The sequence below is a fragment of the Dipodomys spectabilis genome, unplaced genomic scaffold (genome assembly GCF_019054845.1).
Source record: "Dipodomys spectabilis isolate Male_0828 unplaced genomic scaffold, ASM1905484v1 ptg000299l, whole genome shotgun sequence".
NCBI lineage: Eukaryota > Metazoa > Chordata > Mammalia > Rodentia > Heteromyidae > Dipodomys > Dipodomys spectabilis.
Genome location: NW_024870976.1, coordinates 3,190,001 through 3,213,800, shown reverse-complemented (window position 1 = coordinate 3,213,800; position 23,800 = coordinate 3,190,001). Strand labels below are relative to the sequence as shown.

At 61.1% G+C, this 23,800-nt stretch overlaps 3 protein-coding genes across 5 annotated transcripts; 2 read left to right on the top strand and 1 right to left on the bottom strand.

Annotated features, from left to right (window-relative positions):
* Positions 1-187: 187 nt before the first annotated feature.
* On the top strand, positions 188-7,549 carry Klhl17 (kelch like family member 17). Its single transcript, XM_042702031.1, has 12 exons — positions 188-405; positions 3,054-3,313; positions 3,398-3,519; positions 3,611-3,832; positions 4,200-4,316; positions 4,544-4,757; positions 4,994-5,138; positions 5,223-5,390; positions 5,858-5,946; positions 6,042-6,115; positions 6,276-6,457; positions 6,659-7,549. The coding sequence occupies exons 1-12, from the start codon at positions 299-301 to the stop codon at positions 6,885-6,887; spliced, it is 1,929 nt and encodes a 642-aa protein (XP_042557965.1). The 5' UTR covers positions 188-298; the 3' UTR covers positions 6,888-7,549.
* Positions 7,550-7,633: 84 nt separating this feature from the next.
* Positions 7,634-17,037, top strand: Plekhn1 (pleckstrin homology domain containing N1). 3 transcript variants are annotated; one of them, XM_042702033.1, is made up of 15 exons: positions 7,634-8,462; positions 8,553-8,652; positions 12,068-12,214; positions 12,315-12,395; positions 12,479-12,551; positions 12,639-12,766; positions 12,881-13,012; positions 13,112-13,192; positions 13,769-13,844; positions 13,996-14,144; positions 14,673-14,819; positions 15,491-15,631; positions 15,771-16,007; positions 16,235-16,283; positions 16,371-17,037. In XM_042702033.1, exons 1-15 carry the CDS (start codon positions 8,380-8,382, stop codon positions 16,472-16,474), a joined length of 1,728 nt encoding a protein of 575 aa, XP_042557967.1. In that variant the 5' UTR covers positions 7,634-8,379; the 3' UTR covers positions 16,475-17,037. The 3 variants fall into 3 exon arrangements, with proteins under 3 accessions (XP_042557967.1, XP_042557966.1, XP_042557968.1); XM_042702032.1 differs by having other exon boundaries at positions 12,479-12,766; XM_042702034.1 differs by lacking the exon at positions 16,371-17,037 and having other exon boundaries at positions 12,479-12,766; positions 15,848-16,007.
* Positions 17,038-17,124: 87 nt separating this feature from the next.
* Perm1 (PPARGC1 and ESRR induced regulator, muscle 1) lies at positions 17,125-21,290 on the bottom strand. The gene is made up of 3 exons (XM_042702011.1): positions 19,082-21,290; positions 18,243-18,368; positions 17,125-18,018 (listed from the first exon to the last, which is right to left on the bottom strand). Exons 1-3 carry the CDS (start codon positions 21,288-21,290, stop codon positions 17,894-17,896), a joined length of 2,460 nt encoding a protein of 819 aa, XP_042557945.1. The 3' UTR covers positions 17,125-17,893.
* Between the last annotated feature and the right edge of the window lie 2,510 nt (positions 21,291-23,800).

Genomic DNA, 23,800 nt, shown 5'->3' with positions numbered 1-23,800 from the left:
GGGGAGCTCACTAGAGAAGGAGGCGGGCCTGGGGGAGAGGGCGCCCCGGGTGTCCCCGGAGGCGGAGGCCGGTGCGCCGGGGCGGGGAGGGGGCGGGGTGTCTCCCAGGAAGAGGAAGCGGGCGGGCCCCGTGCCGCTTCGCTCGTGGGCTCCCGTCTAATCGCGGAGTCCCCGAAGGCGGGCGGGCGGCGCCGACAAACAGCGGCGGCCGCGGCGGGGCACCAGCCGGAGGGCAGCTGCGGCCCAGCCGACCTCAGCCCTCCGCGCCTCGTCCACGGCGGGTCCGGCAGCCGAGCTCATGCAGCCCCGGGGCGAGCGCCCGGCCGGGAGGACGCAGAGCCCAGAGCACGGCAGTCCGGGGCCCGGGCCGGAGGCGCCGCCGCCGCCGCCGCCGCAGCCGCCGGCGTGAGTGGGGCGGCGGGCGGCGGGAGGGAGGGAGGGCGGGCGGCGGGAGGGAGGGCGGGCGGGCGGCGGGAGGGAGGGAGGGCGGGCGGCGGGAGGGAGGGAGGGCGGGCGGCGGGACACCGGGGCTGCGGGAGGGAGGGCGGGAGGGCGGCGGGACACCGGGGCTGCGGGAGGGAGGGAGGGCGGCGGGACACCGGGGCTGCGGGAGGGAGGGCGGGAGGGCGGCGGGACACCGGGGCTGCGGGAGGGAGGGCGGCGGGACACCGGGGCTGCGGGAGGGAGGGCGGCGGGACACCACGGCTGCGGGAGGGAGGGCGGCGGGACACCGGGGCTGCGGGAGGGCGGGCGGGCGGCGGGACACCGGGGCTGCGGGAGGGAGGGAGGGCGGCGGGACACCGGGGCTGCGGGAGGGAGGGCGGGCGGCGGGACACCGGGCTGCGGGAGGGCGGGCGGGCGGCGGGACACCGGGGCTGCGGGAGGGAGGGAGGGAGGGCGGCGGGACACCGGGGCTGCGGGAGGGAGGGAGGGCGGCGGGACACCGGGGCTGCGGGAGGGAGGGCGGGCGGCGGGACACCGGGGCTGCGGGAGGGCGGGCGGGCGGCGGGACACCGGGGCTGCGGGAGGGAGGGAGGGCGGCGGGACACCGGGGCTGCGGGAGGGAGGGAGGGCGGCGGGACACCGGGGCTGCGGGAGGGAGGGAGGGCGGCGGGACACCGGGGCTGCGGGAGGGAGGGAGGGAGGGCGGCGGGACACCGGGGCTGCGGGAGGGAGGGCGGGCGGCGGGACACCGGGGCTGCGGGAGGGAGGGAGGGCGGCGGGACACCGGGGCTGCGGGAGGGAGGGAGGGCGGCGGGACACCGGGGCTGCGGGAGGGAGGGAGGGCGGCGGGACACCGGGGCTGCGGGAGGGAGGGAGGGAGGGCGGCGGGACACCGGGGCTGCGGGAGGGAGGGAGGGCGGCGGGACACCGGGGCTGCGGGAGGGAGGGAGGGCGGCGGGACACCGGGGCTGCGGGAGGGAGGGAGGGAGGGCGGCGGGACACCGGGGCTGCGGGAGGGCGGGCGGCGGGACACCGGGGCTGCGGGAGGGCGGGCGGCGGGACACCGGGGCTGCGGGAGGGCGGGCGGCGGGACACCGGGGCTGCGGGAGGGAGGGCGGGCGGGTGGCGGGACACCGGGGCTGCGGGAGGGAGGGCGGGCGGGCGGCGGGACACCGGGGCTGCGGGAGGGCGGGCGGGAGGGCGGCGGGACACCGGGGCTGCGGGAGGGCGGGCGGGCGGCGGGACACCGGGGCTGCGGGAGGGAGGGCGGGAGGGCGGCGGGGCACCGGGGCTGCGGGAGGGAGGGAGGGAGGGCGGCGGGACACCGGGGCTGCGGGAGGGCGGGCGGGGCGGCGGGACACCGGGGCTGCGGGAGGGAGGGCGGCGGGACACCGGGGCTGCGGGAGGGAGGGCGGCGGGACACCGGGGCTGCGGGAGGGAGGGCGGGCGGGCGGCGGGCACCGGGGCTGCGGGAGGGCGGGCGGGCGGCGGGACACCGGGGCTGCGGGAGGGCGGGCGGGCGGCGGGACACCGGGGCTGCGGGAGGGAGGGAGGGCGGCGGGACACCGGGGGCTGCGGGAGGGCGGGCGGGCGGCGGGACACCGGGGCTGCGGGAGGGCGGGCGGGCGGGCGGCGGGACACCGGGGCTGCGGGAGGGAGGGCGGCGGGACACCGGGGCTGCGGGAGGGAGGGCGGCGGGACACCGGGGCTGCGGGAGGGCGGGCGGGCGGCGGGACACCGGGGCTGCGGGAGGGAGGGAGGGCGGCGGGACACCGGGGCTGCGGGAGGGAGGGGAGGGCGGCGGGACACTGGGGGCTGCGGGAGGGAGGGAGGGCGGCGGGACACTGGGGCTGCGGGAGGGCGGGCGGGGCGGCGGGACACCGGGCTGCGGGAGGGAGGGCGGCGGGACACCGGGGCTGCGGGAGGGAGGGCGGGCGGCGGGACACCGGGGCTGCGGGAGGGAGGGAGGGCGGCGGGACACCGGGGCTGCGGGAGGGCGGGCGGGCGGCGGGACACCGGGGCTGCGGGAAGGAGGGAGGGCGGCGGGACACCGGGGCTGCGGGAGGGAGGGAGGGCGGCGGGACACCGGGGCTGCGGGAGGGCGGGCGGGCGGGCGGGCGTCCCGCGGCCGCCGCGCCGCCCGAGCGCCCCTCTCCCCCGGGGCCTGGCGCCCGCGCTTCCGCTGGACCCCGGCCTCCTGCTGCCCTTGAGCCCGCCCGGGCCCGGCGGGGCGGGGAGCGGCACGGCCAGGGCTCCCCCCCCCCCTCCCCCCCCCCCCCCCCCCCCCCCGCCCCGCCAGCTGCCCCCCGGGGAGAGAGGGGTGGGCGGCGAGGACCGGACCCGGGCGCCCGGGGCCCAGGAACGGTGTCTGCACCAGGACCCAGGCCGCAGGCCCCTGACCCCGGGCCATGGGGGGAAAGTCTGGTCCGGCTCCAGGAGGTCCCGGGACCCGAGGGAAGCGCGGGGTGAGCGCAGGGTGGCCCTCGAAGGGCTGCTGGACCGGCCTGCGGAGGATGGACCCGAGGCCTGCCCTGGCGGTGCTCAGAGCCCGCAAGGGGGTGAGTGGCTCCCAGCGAGGCAGCTCCTGACCTTGCCCTGCCCACCTGCAGCCCTGAGGCAGAGCGAGCTCGGCCCAGGCAGGCCAGGCCTGCAGCCCCCATGGAAGGTGCCATGCAGCTGCTGAGCCGCGAGGGCCACAGTGTCGCTCACAACTCCAAGCGGCACTACCACGATGCCTTCTTGGTGATGAGCCGGATGCGGCAGCGCGGCCTCCTCTGCGACATCGTCCTGCACGTGGCTGCCAAGGAGATCCGTGCGCACAAGGTGGTGCTGGCTTCCTGCAGCCCCTACTTCCACGCCATGTTCACAAGCAAGTACCACACTCTGGGCAACACTTGGGGGCCTTCTCCCGATGGCCCGGGTCGAGCACCCGCCTGACTGCCTGTTCCCACAGATGAGATGAGTGAGAGCCGCCAGACACACGTGACGCTGCATGACATCGACCCTCAGGCGCTGGACCAGCTGGTGCAGTTTGCGTACACAGCCGAGATTGTGGTGGGCGAGGGCAATGTGCAGGTGAGGCGCCCTCGCCCCCAGGCCTGTCTTCTATTCCTAGTCTCTCCTGCCTCTCCACCCCACCTGCACCACCCCATCTTCATGCCCACAGACTCTGCTCCCGGCTGCCAGCCTCCTGCAGCTGAATGGTGTTCGCGATGCCTGCTGCAAGTTCTTGCTGAGTCAGCTCGACCCCTCTAACTGCTTGGGCATCCGTGGCTTTGCAGACACGCACTCATGCGGTGACCTGCTCAAGGCGGCACACAGGTATGTGCTGCAGCACTTCGTGGACGTGGCCAAGACAGAGGAGTTCATGCTGCTGCCACTGAAGCAGGTAACACACCAGCCCAGGTCCTGCCACACCCCCAGCCCAGACCCCAGCAACTTCATCCCCAGCTCTGACCTGTGGATCCATAACCAATCCATCCTCTGATAGCCTTCGCCTTGTCCCTGTCTTCAAACTCCACCCAAGCCTTTACCTTTTAACCCCTGTCCTTACTGTGTAATCCCCAGTCTCTCAATTCCATGGTCCCAGAGCACTCAGAACCTTGGCCCCGCCCCCACCAGCCAGACCTATGGATGCTGACTCTTATTTGGCTCCTCCCTGCCCCATCAGATTCTCCCTCCCAGGTACCTTCAGAGTTCCCTGCTCCCACAGAACCTCCACCCTCAGATCTGAGGTCAGTGCCCCTAACCCCCAGGTGCTGGAACTGGTCTCTAGTGACAGCCTGAATGTGCCTTCTGAGGAAGATGTCTACCGTGCAGTCCTAAGCTGGGTCAAACACGATGTAGACACACGGAGGCAGCATGTCCCAAGGGTGAGGCCCTGCCGGGGAACTCTCGTGCCTGGGAGGGGAAACAGAGGACTAAGATCTAAGCATGCCCAAAGGAGTCTCTAGCCTCTCCTATTCGGGGATTCTGAGGAAGCAGTGCAAGTACTTGTCTCAGAACCCATCGGAGCACTGGTATGGGTACCTGAGCAGGTCCTTAGGCCTGGGGCAGGTGTGCCAGCGAGTCTTGCCTGACCTTGACGTCCCTGCCTCAGCTGATGAAGTGTGTTCGGCTGCCCCTCCTGAGCCGTGACTTCCTGCTGGGCCATGTGGATGCCGAGGGCCTGGTGAGGCACCACCCTGATTGCAAAGACCTGCTCATCGAGGCCCTCAAGTTCCACCTGCTGCCCGAGCAGAGAGGCGTCCTGGGCACTAGCCGCACTCGGCCCCGGCGCTGTGAAGGTGCTGGCCCTGTGCTGTTTGCAGTCGGTATGCTCAATCCCTTTCTCCACTAGTCCCCATATTGGACCTTCCCTGAACCCCTACGACAGTATTCAGACCTTGTCCTGCTTCTTGCTTCCTCTTCAATTCAGGGGCTACTTAAGGACCCTGTGTTGTGATTCGTCAGTTTTGACCCACTCTTATCTCTTTCTGCCCCTGACTCTCGGGCTGTGCTGGAGCCTCTTCCTGGGGCCTCTCCCACCCTGCCACCCCCTTCTCCCCAGGTGGTGGGAGCCTCTTTGCCATCCATGGGGACTGTGAAGCATACGATACTCGCACTGACCGCTGGCACGTGGTGGCCTCCATGTCCACACGCCGGGCCCGTGTAGGGGTCGCTGCCGTTGGGAACCGGCTGTATGCTGTGGGCGGGTAAGCATGGAGTCTGGACTTGGGTCAGGGTTTTTGTGTGTGCCTGCCGCGCCGGCCTTGACTCGTAGTGGACCCCTCTCGTAGCTACGATGGGACCTCAGACCTGGCTACTGTGGAGTCCTATGACCCTGTGACCAACACGTGGCAGCCGGAGGCATCCATGGGCACAAGGCGAAGCTGCCTGGGTGTAGCTGCCCTGCATGGGCTTCTGTACGCAGCTGGCGGCTACGATGGGGCCTCTTGCCTCAACAGGTAGTAGCTGGGGGGGAGGCCCCTGGGCCTTGCAGGGCTGGCTCAGCACTGGGAGGTAGTAGCTGGGGGGGAGGCCCCCCAGGCCTTGCAGGGCTGGCTCAGCACTGGGAGGTACGGCTGTCTTGTGACCACTAAGTCACACCGTAAAGGAGGAATAGAGAGAGGTCCCACCTGACCCTGGGCACCCATCAGCAAGGCCTGGCCTCCGTATCACCCCATTTCCCCTCTAGGGCTCTCCTCTCAGTTCGAGGTCTAGGCCCAGGGGGACACTTGGCTAGGATACTCATCTGGGCAGCCAGTAGTCTGCCTACCTGGCAGGCCTTGCTATCCACCCTGGTAGCACTTTGGGGTCATGGCCTTTGTGGTTACCAGCATGGGATTTCAGCCATGCCACTGGGAAGGGCCGGTCAGGGGCAAGACCGCCTTACTGTCCTGGCTGATGGTCAGCAGTAGTCTGGTGCCCACAGTGCCGAACGATACGACCCACTGACGGGAACATGGACGTCCGTCGCTGCCATGAGCACCCGGAGGCGATACGTGCGCGTGGCCACACTTGGTGGGTGACAGGGCCTGCTTCCCGTGGTGCCTGCTCTCCCCATCCCCAGCCCTTGTAGCCAGCAAGAGCATTATGGGTACATTGCCTCTCTGCAGATGGGAACCTGTATGCTGTGGGTGGTTACGACAGCTCATCACACCTGGCCACCGTGGAGAAGTATGAGCCCCAGGTGCATAATGCACCCCATCATCAGCACCCCGGCAGGGGTGTCGCCCCAATATCTTACCTGTCCTCTAGTCACTCGCCCTGGAGCAGGGTCTGTATTGTGGTAGGGGCAGGAGGCCCCTCTACGTCGTGTCAACTTCCAGCCCATCCCTTTGCTGCCACAGGTGAACTCCTGGACTCCCGTGGCCTCCATGCTGAGCCGTCGCAGCTCAGCAGGCGTAGCTGTGCTGGAGGGTGCCCTGTATGTGGCCGGGGGCAACGATGGCACCAGCTGCCTGAACTCCGTGGAGAGGTACAGCCCCAAAGCCGGTGCCTGGGAGAGCGTGGCGCCCATGAACATCCGCAGGTCAGCATGTCCGGCACCCACCGCAGGTCGTCTTCTAGGGTAGCTCCAGGGGTGGTGCATGAACCCTGGCAGCAGGTCTTTTGATTCTTCCTGCCCTGTGGTCCTCACCCACCCTGTGGCTTCCCTTGACCTCCCAGCAGTGCTCCTGTGCGCTGCTCCCTTAGCTACTCCTGGCACTTACCCTGGCCCACCCGTCTCCAGGAGCACACATGACCTGGTGGCCATGGATGGTTGGCTGTATGCGGTCGGGGGCAATGACGGCAGCTCCAGCCTTAACTCCATTGAGAAGTACAACCCGAGGACCAACAAATGGGTGGCTGTGTCCTGCATGTTCACGAGGCGCAGTAGCGTGGGAGTGGCGGTGCTGGAGCTGCTGAACTTCCCCCCACCGTCCTCACCTACGCTGTCAGTGTCCTCTACCAGCCTCTGACCTGGGTGAAGACTGCACCGAGGCCCACAGCCTCCCACATGCCTTAAGCCTTGTGAGGCGCCCCACGCCTCCCGCTCCTTGGCTGTATGTTGGGGGTAGTGACGGCCCCCACCAGGGACTTCGTGTACCGTCCGTCCACGTGTCTGCCTTCATCTCTGTTTGTTTATGTTTGTGCCGTCTGTCAACTTGCTTATTTATTATTTATGGATTATTTATGACAGAGGAGCAGTGCTGCAGCTACCAGTTCATGTGTTTACTCTCAAGGGTCACCTCCCTGCAGGGGACCAAGCAGCCCTCTAGAATGTCTTTCCACTGCCTGCGAGCAGTGGGAAATGATGGGGTGGGTACTTCAGGAGAGGCCCGTGGCCCCTTCGGGCTCTGCAGACGGCGGGCGGCTGCAGAGTAGCAGCCAGGTTAGCAAAGCAAGAGTAGGGATTGGGACTTCTTCAGAAGATGCAGATCCCTAGCCAGCGCTTTGTACACTGTACTTACTAGACCCAGCCAGGCACTATCCTAGGAAGGCAGAAAGCAGATTGTATGTGGATCTGCATAAAGCTTTGTCTTTTCTGGATCTTGTATGGAGCTGGGCACACACAATGCACTCAGACCCTACACAGCAATATGAGCCAACTTGAAAATAAACCTGTTTCCTGGGCTCCGTGGCCTGAGGCTGAGTGTCCATCTCTGGTCCGTTCAGTCCCTGCTGTGTGTGGGACAGCCTCGGGTACTATCTGGATACCAAGGTAAGGGTCTGTAGGTAGATAATCAACCTAGTTCAGATGCTGCATTAATTTTGGGAGCTGCAAGGCAGAACTTCTGCATTCAGGTGTTGTGGAACAGCAAAGATTTGATTGTTAGCCTGGGCTGAGGTTCCTGATCAGCCCAGGCTCTGATTATGACTTGAGCACCTAGAAGACACAGGGCTGCGTTCCTACATTTAGTTAAACCCTGGAGACCCTGGCTGGGGCTGAGGGGGGCGAGGTCTTGCTTCTCTTTCTGGATGTTACAAACTCCTGCTTTAGTGGCTGCAAGTGAGCACATGCCCGACAGTCACTAATGACTCAAACTGTATGCTCAGGTTGTGGGGGGGGGCGCACTGGCTCGGCGGTGGGAGGTAGGAGGAAGGCGGCTTGAAGGAGAGAGTCCCTGCATTCACCAAACTGCAGGGCCCAGGCACCCCAGCCTGAACACCTGACATCAGTGTGTCCACACACCGGGCCCCAGGGCCCCCCTGTGTCAACAGAAGTCTGAGGTAGGGGATTCTCTCCACTGAAGGAGGTGTCTTCCCTGTTGTGGCTGGTCTGTGCTCCAGCACCAGTGCCAGATGTCAGGCAGGGGTGAGGCCCCTCCTACACAAGCTCCTCCTCCGAGCCGCCCATGGAGGAGCAGGACCTCCCACAGCCCCACCCCCTGCAGGAGGCTGGAGCAGGATGTTCTTAACTGAGGGTTCCAGAACTGCCAACCGCCTGGCCCAGGTCAGCTGCCTCCACCCATGGGGAACAGCCACTGCGTTCCCCAGGCCCCAAGGAGGCTTCGGGCCTCCTTCTCCAGAAAGCCCTCACTGAAGGGAAATAGGTGAGGAGGGTGGTCTGGCCCATGGGCACAAGGTCTCCCTCAGCCTGCTGCCCAGAGCCAGGCTCTGAGCCCTCTTTCCCTTGCCCCCAGAGAGGACAGCGCGAGGAAGCTGGCCAGCCTATTTGGCAATGAAGCTAGTCCCGACGGGGACGCGACAGCAGACAAGATCTTCCATTACATCCCTGGGACGGTGAGCAGAGGGGCGTGTCCCACTAGAGCACAACAGCCACGGTGGTCTGTGCACCGCACCTTGTGTGCCACCCCACTGTGCTGTGGGGGACGGCATGGGGCCTGGGGTCTGGGTGCTGCCCTGCACCCTCCTGTAGAACTCGGGGGGGGGGGAGTGTGTGGGTGAGAGAGAGGGAGAGACACTGTTGTGTCTAGATAGCTCAGGGTCTCCCTAGTCAACCGGGGGGGGGGGGGGGGGGGGAGGAGCTCAGACCAAAGGCGAGGTGAGGGAGTGGACACTGTTCTACCCTGGGTTAGCTCATCCGCCGAAAGTCTGGGCCAAGAATGAAACCCAGACGAGCACTGAGTCAGTGGTGAGCCGCACGCCCGGGTGGGGCCTCCCAGCCGGGTAGGCACCCACACCTGAGGCCACCACCCACCCGCCCACCCCTTCACCAGTGACCGGCTAGGGCCACCGGAAGTCAGGAGTTTCTGGTGAATGGTGACACCTACTCTAGGCTTCAGTTTCTCCCTAGGATATCTTGCAGGAAGCTGCTCCTTTGTACCACAGCACACAGCTCCCTGTTTCTTCTACCTGTAGGTTAGTTCTCACATCCCTTCCCATGTCCAAACCCTGGGGGACTTAGAGCTCGCTAAGGAAAGAGACTGCTGCTCCTTTTTTCCCAACTGGGAAGGCTTTGGGATGGCAGGAGCCTGGGCTGCGGGTCTGACAGGCTCCTCCCCCTGATTCTTCTGGAACCACGCCCAGCAGGGTGTACCAAGTCCTGCTCCGGGGAAAGGCACCCTGAGCTGTCAGAAGCAGGCCCCCGCTCTGCACTTGCGAGGTACCTGGTCTGCTTTTCCAGAACTCTACCTTTCCTGCAGGCTGCCACCAGGCTGGGAAGCCTGTGCCACCTGCTTGTGGGCTCTCTGAGGTCTCTGGACTCTTACTGGCAGGTGCAGCTCCAGAAGCCACACTTTCACAGAGAAGTGGGCAGGATGAGGGCATCTGGCATGGCATAAAGTGAGCTCTCTCTGTGTGGCCCTTTCATCTGGGGCCAGGAAGCAGTGTGACTCTGGGAAGGAGCGTCATGAGCCACCGTGACTCCAGTGGTCCTCCCCAGCTAGACACAGTAGCTGAAGGGGAGCAAGGGAGCCTCAAAAGGTGAACAGGGCTGTGGAGCAGGAATGGAGCAGGCTTTTCTGGGATCTGAGTGGACTCTGCCACAATTCCAAACCGAATCCTCCCCCACACTCCACGGCTGAACCTGGGCCTTGGAGCCAGCTGCATGGCCTATTTTTCACAGGTGCTGTGCAGCGTCAGTTCCCACACAGGGTGTGTGTGGGTGCACAAGGCCCCGCCCAGAGTCAGGGAGGAAGTGAGCTGGGCCTCACATTCCTGGGCTTCCCCAAGGGGCAGCTGAGGTTGGCAAAGGGATAGCCGTCCGCACAGGTGGCCTTGGGCAGCATCCAAAAGAGCATGGCCTCTGATCGGCTGACTCCTGCATAGATAGGGGACTCAGGGCCACAGCTGGCCTAGTGTGTAGATGTCGGGCCTCCCTCCTTTCAGCAGACGTGCAGATCCCAAAGCCCATCCTAAGTCCTATGAATCTCTGGGACACAACAGTACACAAAATAGATCGCTACAACATCCCTGCCTTCACTGTGTGACCTTTCCCTCTACAGCGCGACAGGTAACATGAACAAGAAAAGATACAGAAGGGCAGTTTAAGTAAGATGGGAAAATTTTTTTTTTTTTTTTTTTTTGTCGGTCGTGGGGCTTGAACTCTGGGCCTGGGCGCTGTCCCTCAGCTCTTCAGCTCAAGGCGAGCGCTCTACCACTTGAGCTACAGCGCCACTTCCGGTTTTCTGGTGGTTTATTGGAGATAAGAGTCTCACGGTCTCTCCTGCCCGGGCTGGCTTTGAACCGCGATCCTCAGATCTCAGCCTCCTGAGTAGCTAGGATTACAGGCGTGAGCCACCAGCGCCCGGCTAAGATGGGAAAATTTTTGAATGGTAAAATAGCTTTATTATTCCATTTTATTGTTATTATAAAGGTGGTGTACGGTGGGGCTACAGTACCTAAGTCAGGCAGAGAGCACATGTCTTTTTGGACACTGTCATCGCTTCCCTCACTCTCTCCCAGTTTTTCCTTCCTGTCCCCAGCCACAGTTGTAAAGTTCACTTTCAACCACTGAAAGTTGGAATTTTATCCAAGCAGGAAGAAGGTAAACATCTGAGCACAGCTCTGAAGGGGGCAAGGTGGGGACTTGGAGCTTAATGATCTCAGCAGAGAGGCAGCAAAGTACGAAGGCCCTGAGACGTGCGGGCATCTGATGTGAGGGCAAATCGGGGAGGGGATGTGGGGCACGTAATACAGAATCCCGGGGATCAGTGCCAGAACCTCGGCTCCTGCTGTGACTGAGACCCGTGTGGTTGGTGAGCTGGAGCAGCCAGTTTAGGCTCATGAGAACTGACTATAACACTGCCAAAGCTCGCTCACGGACATTGTCCTGGTAATTTAAAGTGAATGGTGTCAGGAATATTTGTAACAGGGAAGTAGTCAAATAGTACAAGTCAGACTCTTGGGGCTTTCTTTGTTTTTTATAGAACCAGGTATTTAACCCTTGTTGGCTTACATTGGAGACATGGGAGGGTTTTGAGGACTATCTAGATACCCCCAAAGCTCCTTGGCAAGTCTGGGGAGGCAGAATGACCAAAGCCAGACTGCACAGCCTAGGAGATAATGGGGTAAGGGTTGATCTCCTGAGCCCTAGACTCTCTCTACCACAGACTAGGTAGTGTGAGTCTGTGTGTCTTGTATTATAGTCTGTCACTGTGTTCATGAGAAGGAGGTGTGTAGGAGCTGTACATATGTAGGGTTTGGGTGTTTGTTTTTTTGGTTGTTTGGGTTTTTTTTTTGCCAGTCTGGGGCTTGAACTCAGGGCCTGGGGCACTGTCCCTGAGCTTCTTTTGCTCAAGGATAGCAATCTAACACTTGAGCCAGAGTTCCATTTCTGGACTTTTCTGTATATGTGGTACTGAGGAATTGAACCATTGCATGCTAGGCAAGCATTCTACCACTAAGCCACATTCCCAGGCCCTCATATGTGGGTTCTTTTTTTTGGTCCTGAGGCCTGAACTCTGGGCCTGGGCACTGTCCCTCAGCTCTTCAGCTCAAGGCTAGCATTCTACCCTTGAGCCACAGCACCACTTCCAGCTTTTTCTGCTTCTGTGGTGCTAAGGAATTGAACCCAGGGCCTCATGCATGCAAGGCAAGCGCTCTACCACTGAGCCACCTTCCCAGCCCATAGGTGGGTTCTTAACATATGTATTGTATGACTATGCATGGATAGACCAGGCCAATATGTACACATAACAGTGGCCCTATGTATATTGGCTGGGGCTCTGGCCCCTTCCCTGATATTGCTCCTCAGGATTTCACAAGCCTGGAGAATCCACATGAAAATCTGGAACAGCCATTCCTGAGTGTGTTCAAGAAGGGGCGGCGGAGGACATCTGTGAGGAACCTGGGCAAAGTTGTACACTATGCCAAGGTTCAGTTGCGGTTCCAACACAGCCAGGTAGGGGCCATGCCAGGTGGGGCCGTGCCCAGGGACAGCATCCTGGCCAGCCTGGAGCTTGGTCCCCAGATCCTGAGATGGGGGGCCTACCCTTGCCTAGGACACGAGTGACTGCTACCTGGAACTGTTCCCCTCCCATCTCTACTTCCAAGCCCATGGTTCTGAAGGACTCACGCTCCAGGTAAGGAGTGTGGGCAAAAGGACAGCAGACATGGCCCACAGCCCCTGGGAGTTCTGAGCCTCTCCTGCCCTGTACCGTGACAGGGGCTGCTACCGCTGACAGAGCTGAGCGTCTGCCCACTGGAGGGGTCCCGAGAGCATGCCTTCCAGATCACAGGTGTGTGGGTGGTGCCGTCCGCCCCAGCCCGGGCCGCGGGAGGTCTGGGGAAGGGGACTGCCCTCCACTCAGCTCCTCCGCCCCCAGGCCCGCTGCCTGCTCCCCTCCTCGTTCTCTGCCACAGTGAGGGTGAGCTCCACCGCTGGCTCTACCACCTGGAGAAACAGATGGCCCTTGTGGGTGGCCTGCGCCGCTGCCACTCGGCGCCCCCTCAGGTCAGTGCCCGGGGACCCAGTGGGGGGGGGCGGACCCTCCCCTGCCCCGCCCTTCTAGCCTATCTCTGAGGAGCTCCTCCCCTCCCCCTCCTCTTCTTTCTTCCCCCTCCTCAGGGACCCTTGGGGGATGAGCTCTCCTGGAGTCTGCAGCGCAGACTGGACCAGCTGCAGAGGGCGTCGGGGCAGGAGTCAGTGTACAGTGCCATCTGTGCATCAAGGGTCAAGCTGCAGCACCTTCCCTCCCAGGTGGGTGGAGGGACATGGGGGCGCAAGGAGGCGGGGGAGGTTCGAGTGGCAGGTGCGGGCCTGGGTGCTCAGCGCTGCTCTGTCCCTTACCCTTTGCAGGAGCAGTGGGATCGGCTCCTGGTCCTATACCCTGGGTCTCTGGCCATTTTCTCTGAGGAGCCAGATGGGCTAAGCTTTAAGGTAGATCTTTAAGGTAGATGTGCACCCGCCCTAGGGTGGTGCCCCACTGGAGTGGGAGCTGGGATCAGAGGAACCTGTATTTCCGGGCCTGTTGGGACAGAGTACTGGGCCATGCCCATATGGGGCCACTATCCTGGTCAGTCTGGTCTCTGTCTGAAGCAGAGGAATCCCCACCTGCACATCCATCTTGTCCTGAGGCTCCTCAGCCACCATCCAGACCACCACCCTGGGGCCAGTGGCCAGGGTGAGACTGCTCCCGGGACTCCCTCATACCTGCTTGCCCCAGGGCCCTCCAAGTGCCATCCCCCAGTGTTATTTTCTGCATGTGTGCATGAATGTGTCTTCTCTGGGGCCAGAGTGTGCAGCTAGTGTCACTGGAAAATGCACATGTTGGCCTCCCTATTAGGATTCAGTCCCCACGAGCAACTTTTTTTATCTGCCGTGGGCAGGCAAGGGTCCACCAGGAGGCAGGGGGGAAGAGGCCCAGTTGAGCTCTAGAGGGCAGGGGGGAGGGGAAATGGCCGGCGGGGGTGAGGAGGCCCGGATGAAGGCAGACGCTCATTCAGTGTCCCGCAGGGGGAGCTGCCACTGAGTGCCATCCACATCAACCTGGAGGAGAAGGAGAAACAGATCCGCTCCTTCCTGATTGAAGGTGGAATCTCGCCGCAGACTCTGCCCTGGCCTGGATAGGTTTGGGGGGCGAGGGGGACGTGAGCCCGGTGGATGCCGCAGCTCGTTGCTGGGGGTTCTGCGAGGTGCAGCGTACACCCTTGCTCCAAGCCCCAATGCACGTTTGTTTCCAGGCCGCCTCATCAACACCATCCGTGTGGTGTGCGCCAGCTACGGGGACTACAGCCACTGGATGCTATGCCTCCGCACAGTCTGCCGCAAGGACGGGGCCCCCCTGCCGCCCGGCCCTCCGAGCACCCCACAGCTTCAGGGGCCCACACAGGTGAAGTCTTGCCACCACGGGGGGATGGGTGGGGACGGGCATGGGTAGGGAGGGATTCAACCACCCAGCTCACTCCTGGCTGCCCAGGAGTGGTGGTGGTGGCCAAGGTTGGCTCTCCTTGGATAGACAGGTCAGTTGGGACTCAGATTGCCCTGTGTCCTCCTCTCTCCCTGCCCAAGCCCTTAGCCCCAGGCTGTATGGGCTGCTCTGCCCAGCCTGCAACTGAGCACCTGGGGAGTGGCGGAGCAGGGGAGGCATCCGTGGCTGAAGAGCCCAGAGCCCACTGCCCCATCCTGAGCCTGGATCCCCCACTGCCCCATCCTGAGCCTGGATCCCCCACTGCCCCATCCTGAGCCTGGATCCCCCACTGCCCCATCCTGAGCCTGGATCCCCCACTGCCCCATCCTGAGCCTGGATCCCCACTCCTCCACGAGGGGTCTCAGATTCATGGGACCCCTGTGCAGCCTCAGAGAATTATGTGGGAGAGGGGTCAACAGGAACTTTCTAGAAGGCTCGTCATCCCTGCAGGACCTGGCCAGCTCCGACTGTGCCAGCATTGCCCAGCGGAGGACAGAGCTGAGGCGCAGCAGCAGCAGCCGATCACCCAGAAGCAGAGCCAGAGGAGAAGTGCCTAGCAGGGCCACTCCACGGCCCTTGCGCCTGGACCTGGCCAAAGTGAGTCTAGCATGTGCTCCCGATCCAGGCCGCCCTCCTTCTTGCCTATCTCTCTGCTCAGGTAGTCCTGGGGTACTCAGAAATATATTGCTTAAGCCGGGCGCCGGTGGCTCACACCTGTGATCCTAGCTACTCAAGAGGCTGAGATTTGAGAATCGCGGTTCAAAGCCAGCCCAGGCAGGGAAAGTCCTTCAGACTTTTTTTGGGGGGGGTTGTGGGTCTTGAACTCTGGGCCTGGGCGCTGTCCCTCAGCTCTTCAGCTCAAGGCGAGTGCTCTACCACTTAGGCCACAGCACCACTTCTGATTTTCTGATTAGTTTATTAGAGATAAGAGTTTCACTGGGGGCCAGGCGCGGGTGGCTCATGTGTGTCATCCTAGCTACTCAGGAGGCTGAGATCTGAGGATCATGGTTCAAAGCCAGCCCAGGCAGGAAAGTCCATGAGACTCTTATCTCCAATAAACCACTCAGAAAACCAGAAGTGGCACTGTGGCTCAAGAGGTAGAGTGCTTGCCTTGAGCTGAAGAGCTGAGAGACAGTGCCCAGGCCCAGAGTTCAAGCCCCACAACCAAAAAAAAAAAAAAGGAAAAGAAAGAAAAATCTCTTGCTCAGAGGATAAAATACTCTGGCTGCTTTCTAGCTAGAGGGACCTGTATCTCTCACCTTTTGTAGGTCAAAGGGCCAGACCTGGAGAACAGCCCAGAGGCACTAGACCACTCTTTGGACACACCACATTCCCCCCTGTACGCTGATCCCTACACACCACCTGCCACCTCCCATCGCAAGATCACAGATGTCCAAGGCCTGGATGAGGTCAGTGTGGGTAACATAGCAGCCCTCAGGCTATGAAGGGAGGAAAAGCGGGGCGGGGGGGCGTGTATCTTTGGGCTAAGGGTCCCTGAGCTCCACAGTGGTCCAGTCCTGGGGCCCCTGTTTTCCCACTTTCTGGCAGATCTTCAGTGCTGTGCGAACTTCACCTGGACCAGACCCATCTAGCCTGTTCTCTTCGGTGCCTGTCTCTGACTCTAGCTCCAGACTCTCCAGCACCCCTGGGCTCCTGGGTCCCTATTTGCTCTCCAGCAAAAGAGCCCCACAGTCTCGCGCCTCTCAGAGGCACCGAGGCTCTGTCAAAGGCCAAGCGACACGTCCCCCTGACTCTCCACAACTTATGAGTAGCAGCCCCCACCTGGTAAGAGGAGGCCCATGCCCTGGGCTCAAAGACGTCTTGAGGGGTGGGGGGCTCCTGGGATGGTGGGGGAGAAAGAAGGAGCAGGGGAGACCAGGGACAGGGAAAAGGGGGTACAGCCTGATGGGGAGCCACAGCGGGGTGGGGACCCCAAGGCAAAGGCGAGAGGGTCCTGGTGGGTTGGGGGGCCAATCTTCTCCAGCACTCAGACTTGTGTTTTGTGTTCCCAGGTTACCCCAGCAAGGGAAGATACACCCAGTCCCCTACAACTTCCTCCAGGTGAGTGAAGATCTGTCTCTGCTGGGTGAAGTGATGGGTGTTGCTTCTTGCAGGCCTATGCCTGATGTGCTCTGCCCTGCCCACCAGATAGAGAGTCCTCGGTCTGGGAGAAGACCTCATCTCCCTCCCACCAGAAGTGGCCACACCTTAGGAGGCCCGAGGCAGAGGGGGGGCTCATCCAATGGATTTGATGGGCTCCAGGCAAGCTGCTCCTCAGGAGCACTCATCAGTGCCAACCCGGAGGGTGTCTGCAGCCATCCCGCCCTCCGACCCACTTCAGATCCAGATTAGTCTGACTCCATCAGATCAAGGGCTTCCTCGGGATCTGAGAGTAGAAGCACCCTTGCCCGGATTCTGGGCCCCTCTGCCTCACCAGCAGCTACGAAGGCCAGCAGAAGCACCTCATCGTAGTGATATCATGGCCAGCATCAACAACAACCCAGGAAGATACAGAGGAGGCCTGGACACCCGCCAGAGCCCTCCCGAAGCTCTGTCCATGGGGAAGGGAGGGAGAGAGGTCTGGTGGTGGGCTTTACTTGGAACTGGGGTGATACCATGAATGTGAAGTTAAGAAAGTCAGGTTGCCAGTGTGTTAGTTCAGAGGGCATGAGGGTGAAAGGTTGATAGGGGTCAGAGATTATTGAAAGCAGATGTGGGAGAGTGCCCAGCAATCAGGGTGAGACGGTCAGTCATTGCTGGCAATGTGGGGTCAGAGGCACCAACACCGACACTATAAACAGGAAAAGAGACTTTATTGGTGCTTGTCTGTGTTCGCTCAGAGCAGCCAGGTTTCCATTATCCTAGGCACTGGCCATGCTGCCTCGGACAGAGCCTTACCCTGTCCTGCCATCATTCTGCCACCTTAGGCCACTCTGCCACTTTCCCACTCCACGACCACTCAGCCTCAGTCCCATTCAGCTGCCTGCACTGAAGGCCTCAGTTCCATCTGCACCTCCTTCTGGACCCCAGGGCGCCATCTCTGCTCCGCAGACCTACCCAGCGGGAGCTGCAGGAGCCTTCAGAGGTTTCCCCCAGGCACTTGCTCGCCAACTCGGGCCTGGCCTAAGCCAGCTGTGGCCCTGGTCCCTCTAGGTTCAGGAGTCAGAGGGCCTTAGAGGCCCAGAGTAGAGTCCTCGAACATCCCCCATTCTAAGCTTTGAAGTCACCCAATGTCCTGTCTAGTGTCCAAGATCCAGCAGGACCTTGCTGCCCTGATGCTTTCCTCTCCTACTGTCCTTAGCACGTGAGCCGATGAAATGCAGTGCTCACTAAAGTTAATTTCAGACAAACACCCCAAGGATTGCATGTCTGAGATTCAAACTGAATTGAGTGCCTTGTTTTACACTTGCTAATCCAATGCCCTCCTAAATAGCTTTCCGCTCAGCACCTACCCACGCAGAATCCTGAATATCCTTCCTACCGGGTGTGGGGAGTGACCTTGGCTACTCGCTGGCCCCACGGTGGAGTCCAAGGAGGCTGACACATAAGACGCTGATTCTTTCCCGGATACCATAGCAGATAGGTGTCAGAGAGTGAGGAGGGGGCAGCACCTTGTCCAAGGCCCCCTGAGCTGGTCTCAGCGTCCCGCACCTCCCAGCCCAGCCTGGCTCCTAGCAGCTGGGGCTGGGACTCGGGCTGTTGCTGGGGCTGGGGTTTCGGCTGGGGCTACGTCCTTGCCTCATCTGCTGGCGAAAGTAGCGGATGGCAGAGATGGTGCCGATGTTGGCCAGCAAGACTGCAAAAGAAGCATATGGTCTCCTGGATGCCAGCTTCAGCTGGTCACCTTCCACCCACAAGACCCAGTCCACACAGGGCGGGGCAAGCCCAGTGGGTCGGAGACAGGTCAGCCATGGAAAAAATAAGGTCACAGAGGGCCTGAACCTCCTGGGTACCTGTCCCCCTGCCGGCCCAGCGGGGGAGATGGACATCAAAGCCCCTCCACCCCCAGAGCCCTCAAACCTGTTTTCCAAGCGTCTGGGGTATGTAGATCTGAGGTTCTCACAGCCCAAGTGGCAAAAGCCACAAACACCAGGCACATGTCATTCTGGCTAAAGGTAAAAGAGGTGAAGGGACCCCGGAGCTCATCTAGGAAAGAGAAGTGCACCCTTCATTGGTCCCGTGAGGTATGGTGTTCCCTGTGCACACGTTGGACTCGCTTCCCCTGGGACACACTTGCCCTGGTCACACTTGCTCTAAGACATGGCTGCCATAGAATGTGTTGCTGTGGAACACCCCTGCCCTGCGTAGGCCCTCCCTGGAACACTCCTGTCTGCCTGTCTGGACACACGCTCGTATTCTCCTATGATGTTTCTTCCTCAAGACACTGGGTGAGGGGCTGGGAAGTGGCTCAGGGGTAGAGTGCTTGCCTTGAGCTGAAGAGCTGAGGGACAGCGCCCAGGCCCAGAGTTCAGGCCCCACGACTGGACCAAAAAAAAAAAAAAAAAAGACACTGGGTGACGTGTCACCGTTGAGGGAGTGGCTCTGTGGTCTTCACCTCCCTGTCTAGGACCTAGCTTCCCGTGGGACGCTATTTCCCACAGGGCACATGCTAGCACTTCAACCTGGACTCGAGGCAGCGGTCACTGCAGAGCCAAACCGGAATGGCTATGTTGCCTGTTCTACCCCAACTGGACTGTGTCCTGGAATGGCTGGACTTGCCGTTTCTCCCACCCGTCCTGAAGCACCACCCCCTCTTGGCTAACGACCAGGGTCTTGCACTGCCCCTCCCCCACGGCCCCTTGGCCTAGCTCCCTGGACAGCGTGTTCCCAGGACCTAGATCGGCCTAATCAACACCTACCTGCTTGCCTGACTGCCAGGCTGAATTGTTCTGCTGTGGCTGGGCCAGGTTCAGGGGGCAGCCCAAGCTCCAGTTCCTTTAGAGGCTCCAAGCGCTGTGGCTGGTGAAGGGGGGCAGGCCTGCTGTCAAGCCTGTCCTCTCCAAAGAAGTGTTCGTAGGCCTCAGGGATGGAGATGGGCACAGGGTCCCCAGGGGGAGGTGCCGCTCCACACTCAGCTCCTGGGGGTGCTTTTGGCACTAAGTGCCTTTGGTGCCTTGGTCTCTGGACCCTGAAGTCCTGGAAGAAGAACTCACAGGTATCTGGCCACTGGACTTCCCCCAGGGCCTGACCGTCCCCTGCCTCATCCTGCATGTCCTCGTCCTCTTCCTCGATGGTGTCACAGAAGAAGAACTCATAAGCCTCGGGAAGGGTCACTGCAAAGCGGCCTCCAGGCTCGGGCCCCACTGAGGAGGCAGAGGGGGATGGAGGTGGTAGGTGCTTGAGGATCCGAGGCTGGGGGGCGCGGGGCCCCACAGCCACAGCATCCCAGGCTGAAGCCCCGCCGCGAGTCTGGGGGGCTGGGGAACGGGGTGCAGCTGGGGGGGGTGGGCCTGTGGCCTCCCCTGACCCTGGCTCCTCAGGGTTGGGCAGAGCCATAGAAAAGCGAACTTTCTTCTTCTTGGTGACTTGGACAGGGCCCTGTGGGGCTCCCCCAGAAGGGTGTCCAGGGGTCCCGGCTAAGGGCTCTCTTCCAGGCTTCTCTTGGTAACCCCCTTGACCCACTGACACCTCTGTGTCTGCCAGAGCAGGCTCAGCCCAGGAAACGGGGGTTGAGGAGGAAGCAGACGTGGCCTTGGAAGCTGAGTAAGGCAGAACTTGGTGCAGCACAGCCGAGGAGACAGGTGTGGTCAAATCCCCCTCTGGCTTTGCCCCTGGGCCTGCTACGGGCGAGTCCACGTGATATCCGTGAGTAGGGGCCGGTGCAGACATAGTCCTCTCCGGGTGAGGGGTGGGGGCAGGTGTAAATAAAGTTATGTCAGGCTTAGAGGCAGATGTAGACAGACCCATGTTGGGTTGAGGCTTATTGGCAGGTGTAGACGAAGCAGTGTCAGGTTGAGGATTGGTGGCAGGTGTAGACAGAGTCGTATCAGGCTTATGGGTAGGCGTACATAAAACTATGTTAGGTTGAAGCTTGCATGCAGATGCAGATAAAACCATGTCAGCTTGAGGCTTACAGGTAGATACAGAAAAAGCTGTGTCAAATTGAAGTTTGGTAGCAGGTACAGACGAAGCCATGTCTGGTTGAACCTTGGAGACTGGGGCAGACAGAGCTGCATCTGGCTTAGCCATGGAGACATCTGGGTAAACCTCGGACGCTGTGTGTGGCTCAGCTCTGGATGCCAGTCTGATCTGGTCTGCACCTTGCTCAGTTGTGGGCACAGACGTGGGTAGATCCAAGCCTGGCCCTCCTCTGGCAACCTCTTCAGAGGGACCAGAGCCTGGCTCAGGAGCACCTGCAGAGTCTGAATCTGGCTTGTCTTTCAAGGCTCCTGCTGTCAGTTTTGCTGTCCCTGCCTCGAGACCCTCCTTGGAACTGGCCTCGGGAGCATGGGATGGTGCCGCAGAAGGGCCTGGGCCTCCCGAGCGCTCACCACCTTTGGCGCCCACACCACGCCTCTTCTTGCGGCCAGGGCTGCGCCGTGAAGCCCCAGGGCTCTCGGGGAGCTTCTGGGAAGGAGCACTGCAGGCTGGGGACTCAGGACTTGGAGAGGGGTCACCAGCAGGGTTTGAGGCAGGGCCCTGTAGAAGCCTCTGCATCTCACCTCTAGAAGCTGCTGACTCTGGGAGGAAGGAACATTGGCTGACAGGGGCAGCACCCAAGCCGGGGCACGGCAGGGCTTCTGACTGTGTGGACGTGCCGGCTTCCTGCTGACCGGCCCCTAGAGCCAGGACAGGCTCACACTGAGACCTGCTGACCAGCTGCTGGGTAGCCACGTCCCCCTCCTTGCAGCCCCAGCAGCCCCTCCCCCTGGAAGCCAGTGGCCCACTGAGGAGTGGTGGGGGCCCCGGGGGGCTGCTGCCACTGCTGTCCCCTTGGTCAGCGTCACTGGACAAGAGCTCATCTCCGGAGGCTAGGCCAGCCTGCAAGAGGCCACACTCATCAGTGGTGGCCGAGAACTCGGCCCAGTCCTGCTCACTGAGCTGGACGCTGTACTGGAAGTTGTCCATCGCTGATCAGCAGAGGTGCTGGAGCAACAGCAGGACTTGGGGCCAGGGGGGCCTTCACCATGCAGGCCCCCTAGGCTGAGCAGAACCCACTGGCACCCTGCCCACCCCAAGGGCACCCGCCCCCTCCCCGGCTCTTCATCCCCGCCTGGAAGGGTCCCAGAGGGGAGGCTCTGCTGCTTTCAAATCTAGCTCATTCTTCTGAGTTAGAAAACACTAACTCCAACTTTCCCTATTTCCAACTCAACTTCAAATGGTAACTACCATGACACATTGCCACAGTCCTAAAATCAAATAGATTTCATATTAGCGAAGTAGCCTGAAAACCCCATGGCCGTGTTCCAATGGTGTTCCCACACATCTCAAATGGGCTCGGTGGGGCTGACCCCCCTTTTCGCCTCCCTCCACCGCGGTCTGCACCCAGGACCACTGGGGTCCATTCCTCCAGTGACCTGTCCTGGTGTGACCCAGATGGCAGCAGGCCACAGAGGAGGGGCCTCGTGCCCAGCAGGTGACCAGCCTCCAGGGGGATGACCTTCCACCCGCTCTGCTAGGACAGGCTTCCTCTGCATCCACCAAGGTCAATTGCTGGGACCAGTCAGAGCTGGCTCCAGGGTCAACAGGAACAGCCTGGGGCTGAGATTATGGAGCCGTGGTGAGTCTTCCGACCAGGCCTTCCTCAAGGACTACACCTCCCCATTCAGTCTTGCCCAACTCCCCAAGGCCTCATTTCCCCACCTCAGTTAACCAAGGTGACTCAAGCTGGCTGGAGACTCCATCCTGGGACCCCTAAGGGGGCTACTCTAGGGCCCTCGCTCAGCTATGCTAGACCTAGTGGGATGGGCACTCTGAGGGAGAGATGCCTGGAGACTAAGGCACTGTGGCTTCTGCCACTGACCCTTGCCTCACTCTCTGATCCCAGAGAGGACTCAGTGGGAACTACCTGCCACTGGGACCCCTAGACAAGAATGAGGGCCTAACGGTGGCCTACCTGGGTCTCAGCAGCCGGCCGGTGCCATGGATCAGGGTATCTAGCAGCCTGTTCCACAGCGGCATGGTGTTGGGCTTGCGCTGCAAGCTCCACCCCCCATGGCCCAAAATACCACACTCCTAGGCTCCCATGTGACTTGGGCCAGTCTCAGGGCCAGGCCACAAATAGATGGCATTTGAGGAGCCTCCAGCTATGTGAGAGACATCTTTCTGGTGTAGTGCCAGGCCAAGGGCTGGCCCCAGCGAAGGTCATGCCAGACGCCGGCCAGAGAATGTTACTCAGCAATCAGCACTGTACCTCCCTTCCCACACAGAAGGGTACCCGTGCTCTGTTGCACTGTGAAACTTTATTCCAGCCCCACCTGCTGTCCCCAGCCCAACTCTGCAGATTGTTCTGCGACCAGAGGAGGACCTGAACCTACCAGGGTCGACCTCCGGAACTTGCAGGAACCTCCTGAGAGTTGCTGAACTGCTGATGGGGCTGGAGGAGACATGGGGACATAACTTGCCTTTGGAGGAGGGCTCCCACTGTGTCAGGTGAGGGGCAGGGTGCCTAGGCCTCACAGAACGCAGGGAGGGACACGGGACAAATGGGTTCACTCCTGACTTTGACTTCTGTGTACAGACCCAACACCAAGTGGCCATTGGCTCCAGGGGGGAAGCAGGGTCCTCAGCATCTCCTGGGTCCGTGCCAAGCGCTGGGGCATCTTTCTGTAAACTCTAACCCTGAGCTAGGCACCGACAGTACCCTTCTTTCTGAAGGGCATGAAGCACAGAGGAGGGGAATAACTTGCACAAAGCCACACAGCCAGCAGGCAAGAGAGTTGCGTCCCAAAGTCCTTCTGTTAGCTGTACATCAGGTGCAGAGTGAGAGGTTATCCGTAGGTTGCTCTCACCCTGAGGATCCTGGTAACGATTCCAGACAGATCTTGAGCTTGGAGACAACAGGATGTATGTAGCCAGGTACTGAGGGTCATACCTGTAATCCCAGCATTATGGAGGTAGACGCAGAAGAATCGGGAGTATTTATCTAGCCTAAAGTACATAGTAAGACTTGGGTCAAAAAAACAAGGGCCTGGATGTAGCTCAGTGGGAGAGCATTTAACTAGCATGAACAAGACACTGGTTTCCATGCTCAACACTGAAAACAATAAAAGCCACTTGCTATGGGTTCATCCTCTCCACTGAAAACGGGTTTCTTCAGTGATTTTGCCACTATTCTGCATCTTTCTTGTTGATTTTGTAGAATTTGTTGTATTTCGTTTTGTTTTGCTTGTAGTTCCGTGCATTAAACCCAAGAATTCTTATTATCGTTTTCGTTTGCCCCTGAGCTTTTTCTGCTCAAGGGTAGCACTCTACAAACAGTAATACGTCCAGTTTTCTGGTGGTTAATAGGACATAGGAGTCTCACAGGCTTTCCTGCCTATGCCAGCTTTGAACCATGATCTCAGATCTCAGCCTCCAAAGTAGCTAGGATTACAGGTGTGAGCCACCAGCACCCAGCTTTGGTATGGAGATTTTAT

Coding starts and splice junctions, on each gene's coding strand:
- Klhl17 (XM_042702031.1), top strand. CDS start 299: ATGCAGCCCCGGGGCGAGCGCCCGGCCGGGAGGACGCAGAGCCCAGAG. Junction 4,758..4,993: donor CCCTGTGCTGTTTGCAGTCG/GTATGCTCAATC, acceptor CCTTCTCCCCAG/GTGGTGGGAGCCTCTTTGCC. Junction 6,458..6,658: donor GCGCCCATGAACATCCGCAG/GTCAGCATGTCC, acceptor ACCCGTCTCCAG/GAGCACACATGACCTGGTGG.
- Plekhn1 (XM_042702032.1), top strand. CDS start 8,380: ATGGGGAACAGCCACTGCGTTCCCCAGGCCCCAAGGAGGCTTCGGGCC. Junction 12,396..12,478: donor CTGAAGGACTCACGCTCCAG/GTAAGGAGTGTG, acceptor GTACCGTGACAG/GGGCTGCTACCGCTGACAGA. Junction 12,767..12,880: donor GCCACTCGGCGCCCCCTCAG/GTCAGTGCCCGG, acceptor CCCCCTCCTCAG/GGACCCTTGGGGGATGAGCT.
- Perm1 (XM_042702011.1), bottom strand. CDS start 21,290: ATGGACAACTTCCAGTACAGCGTCCAGCTCAGTGAGCAGGACTGGGCC. Junction 18,369..19,081: donor CCTGGCAGTCAGGCAAGCAG/GTAGGTGTTGAT, acceptor TCTCTTTCCTAG/ATGAGCTCCGGGGTCCCTTC. Junction 18,019..18,242: donor CCCAGACGCTTGGAAAACAG/GTTTGAGGGCTC, acceptor CTTCTTTTGCAG/TCTTGCTGGCCAACATCGGC.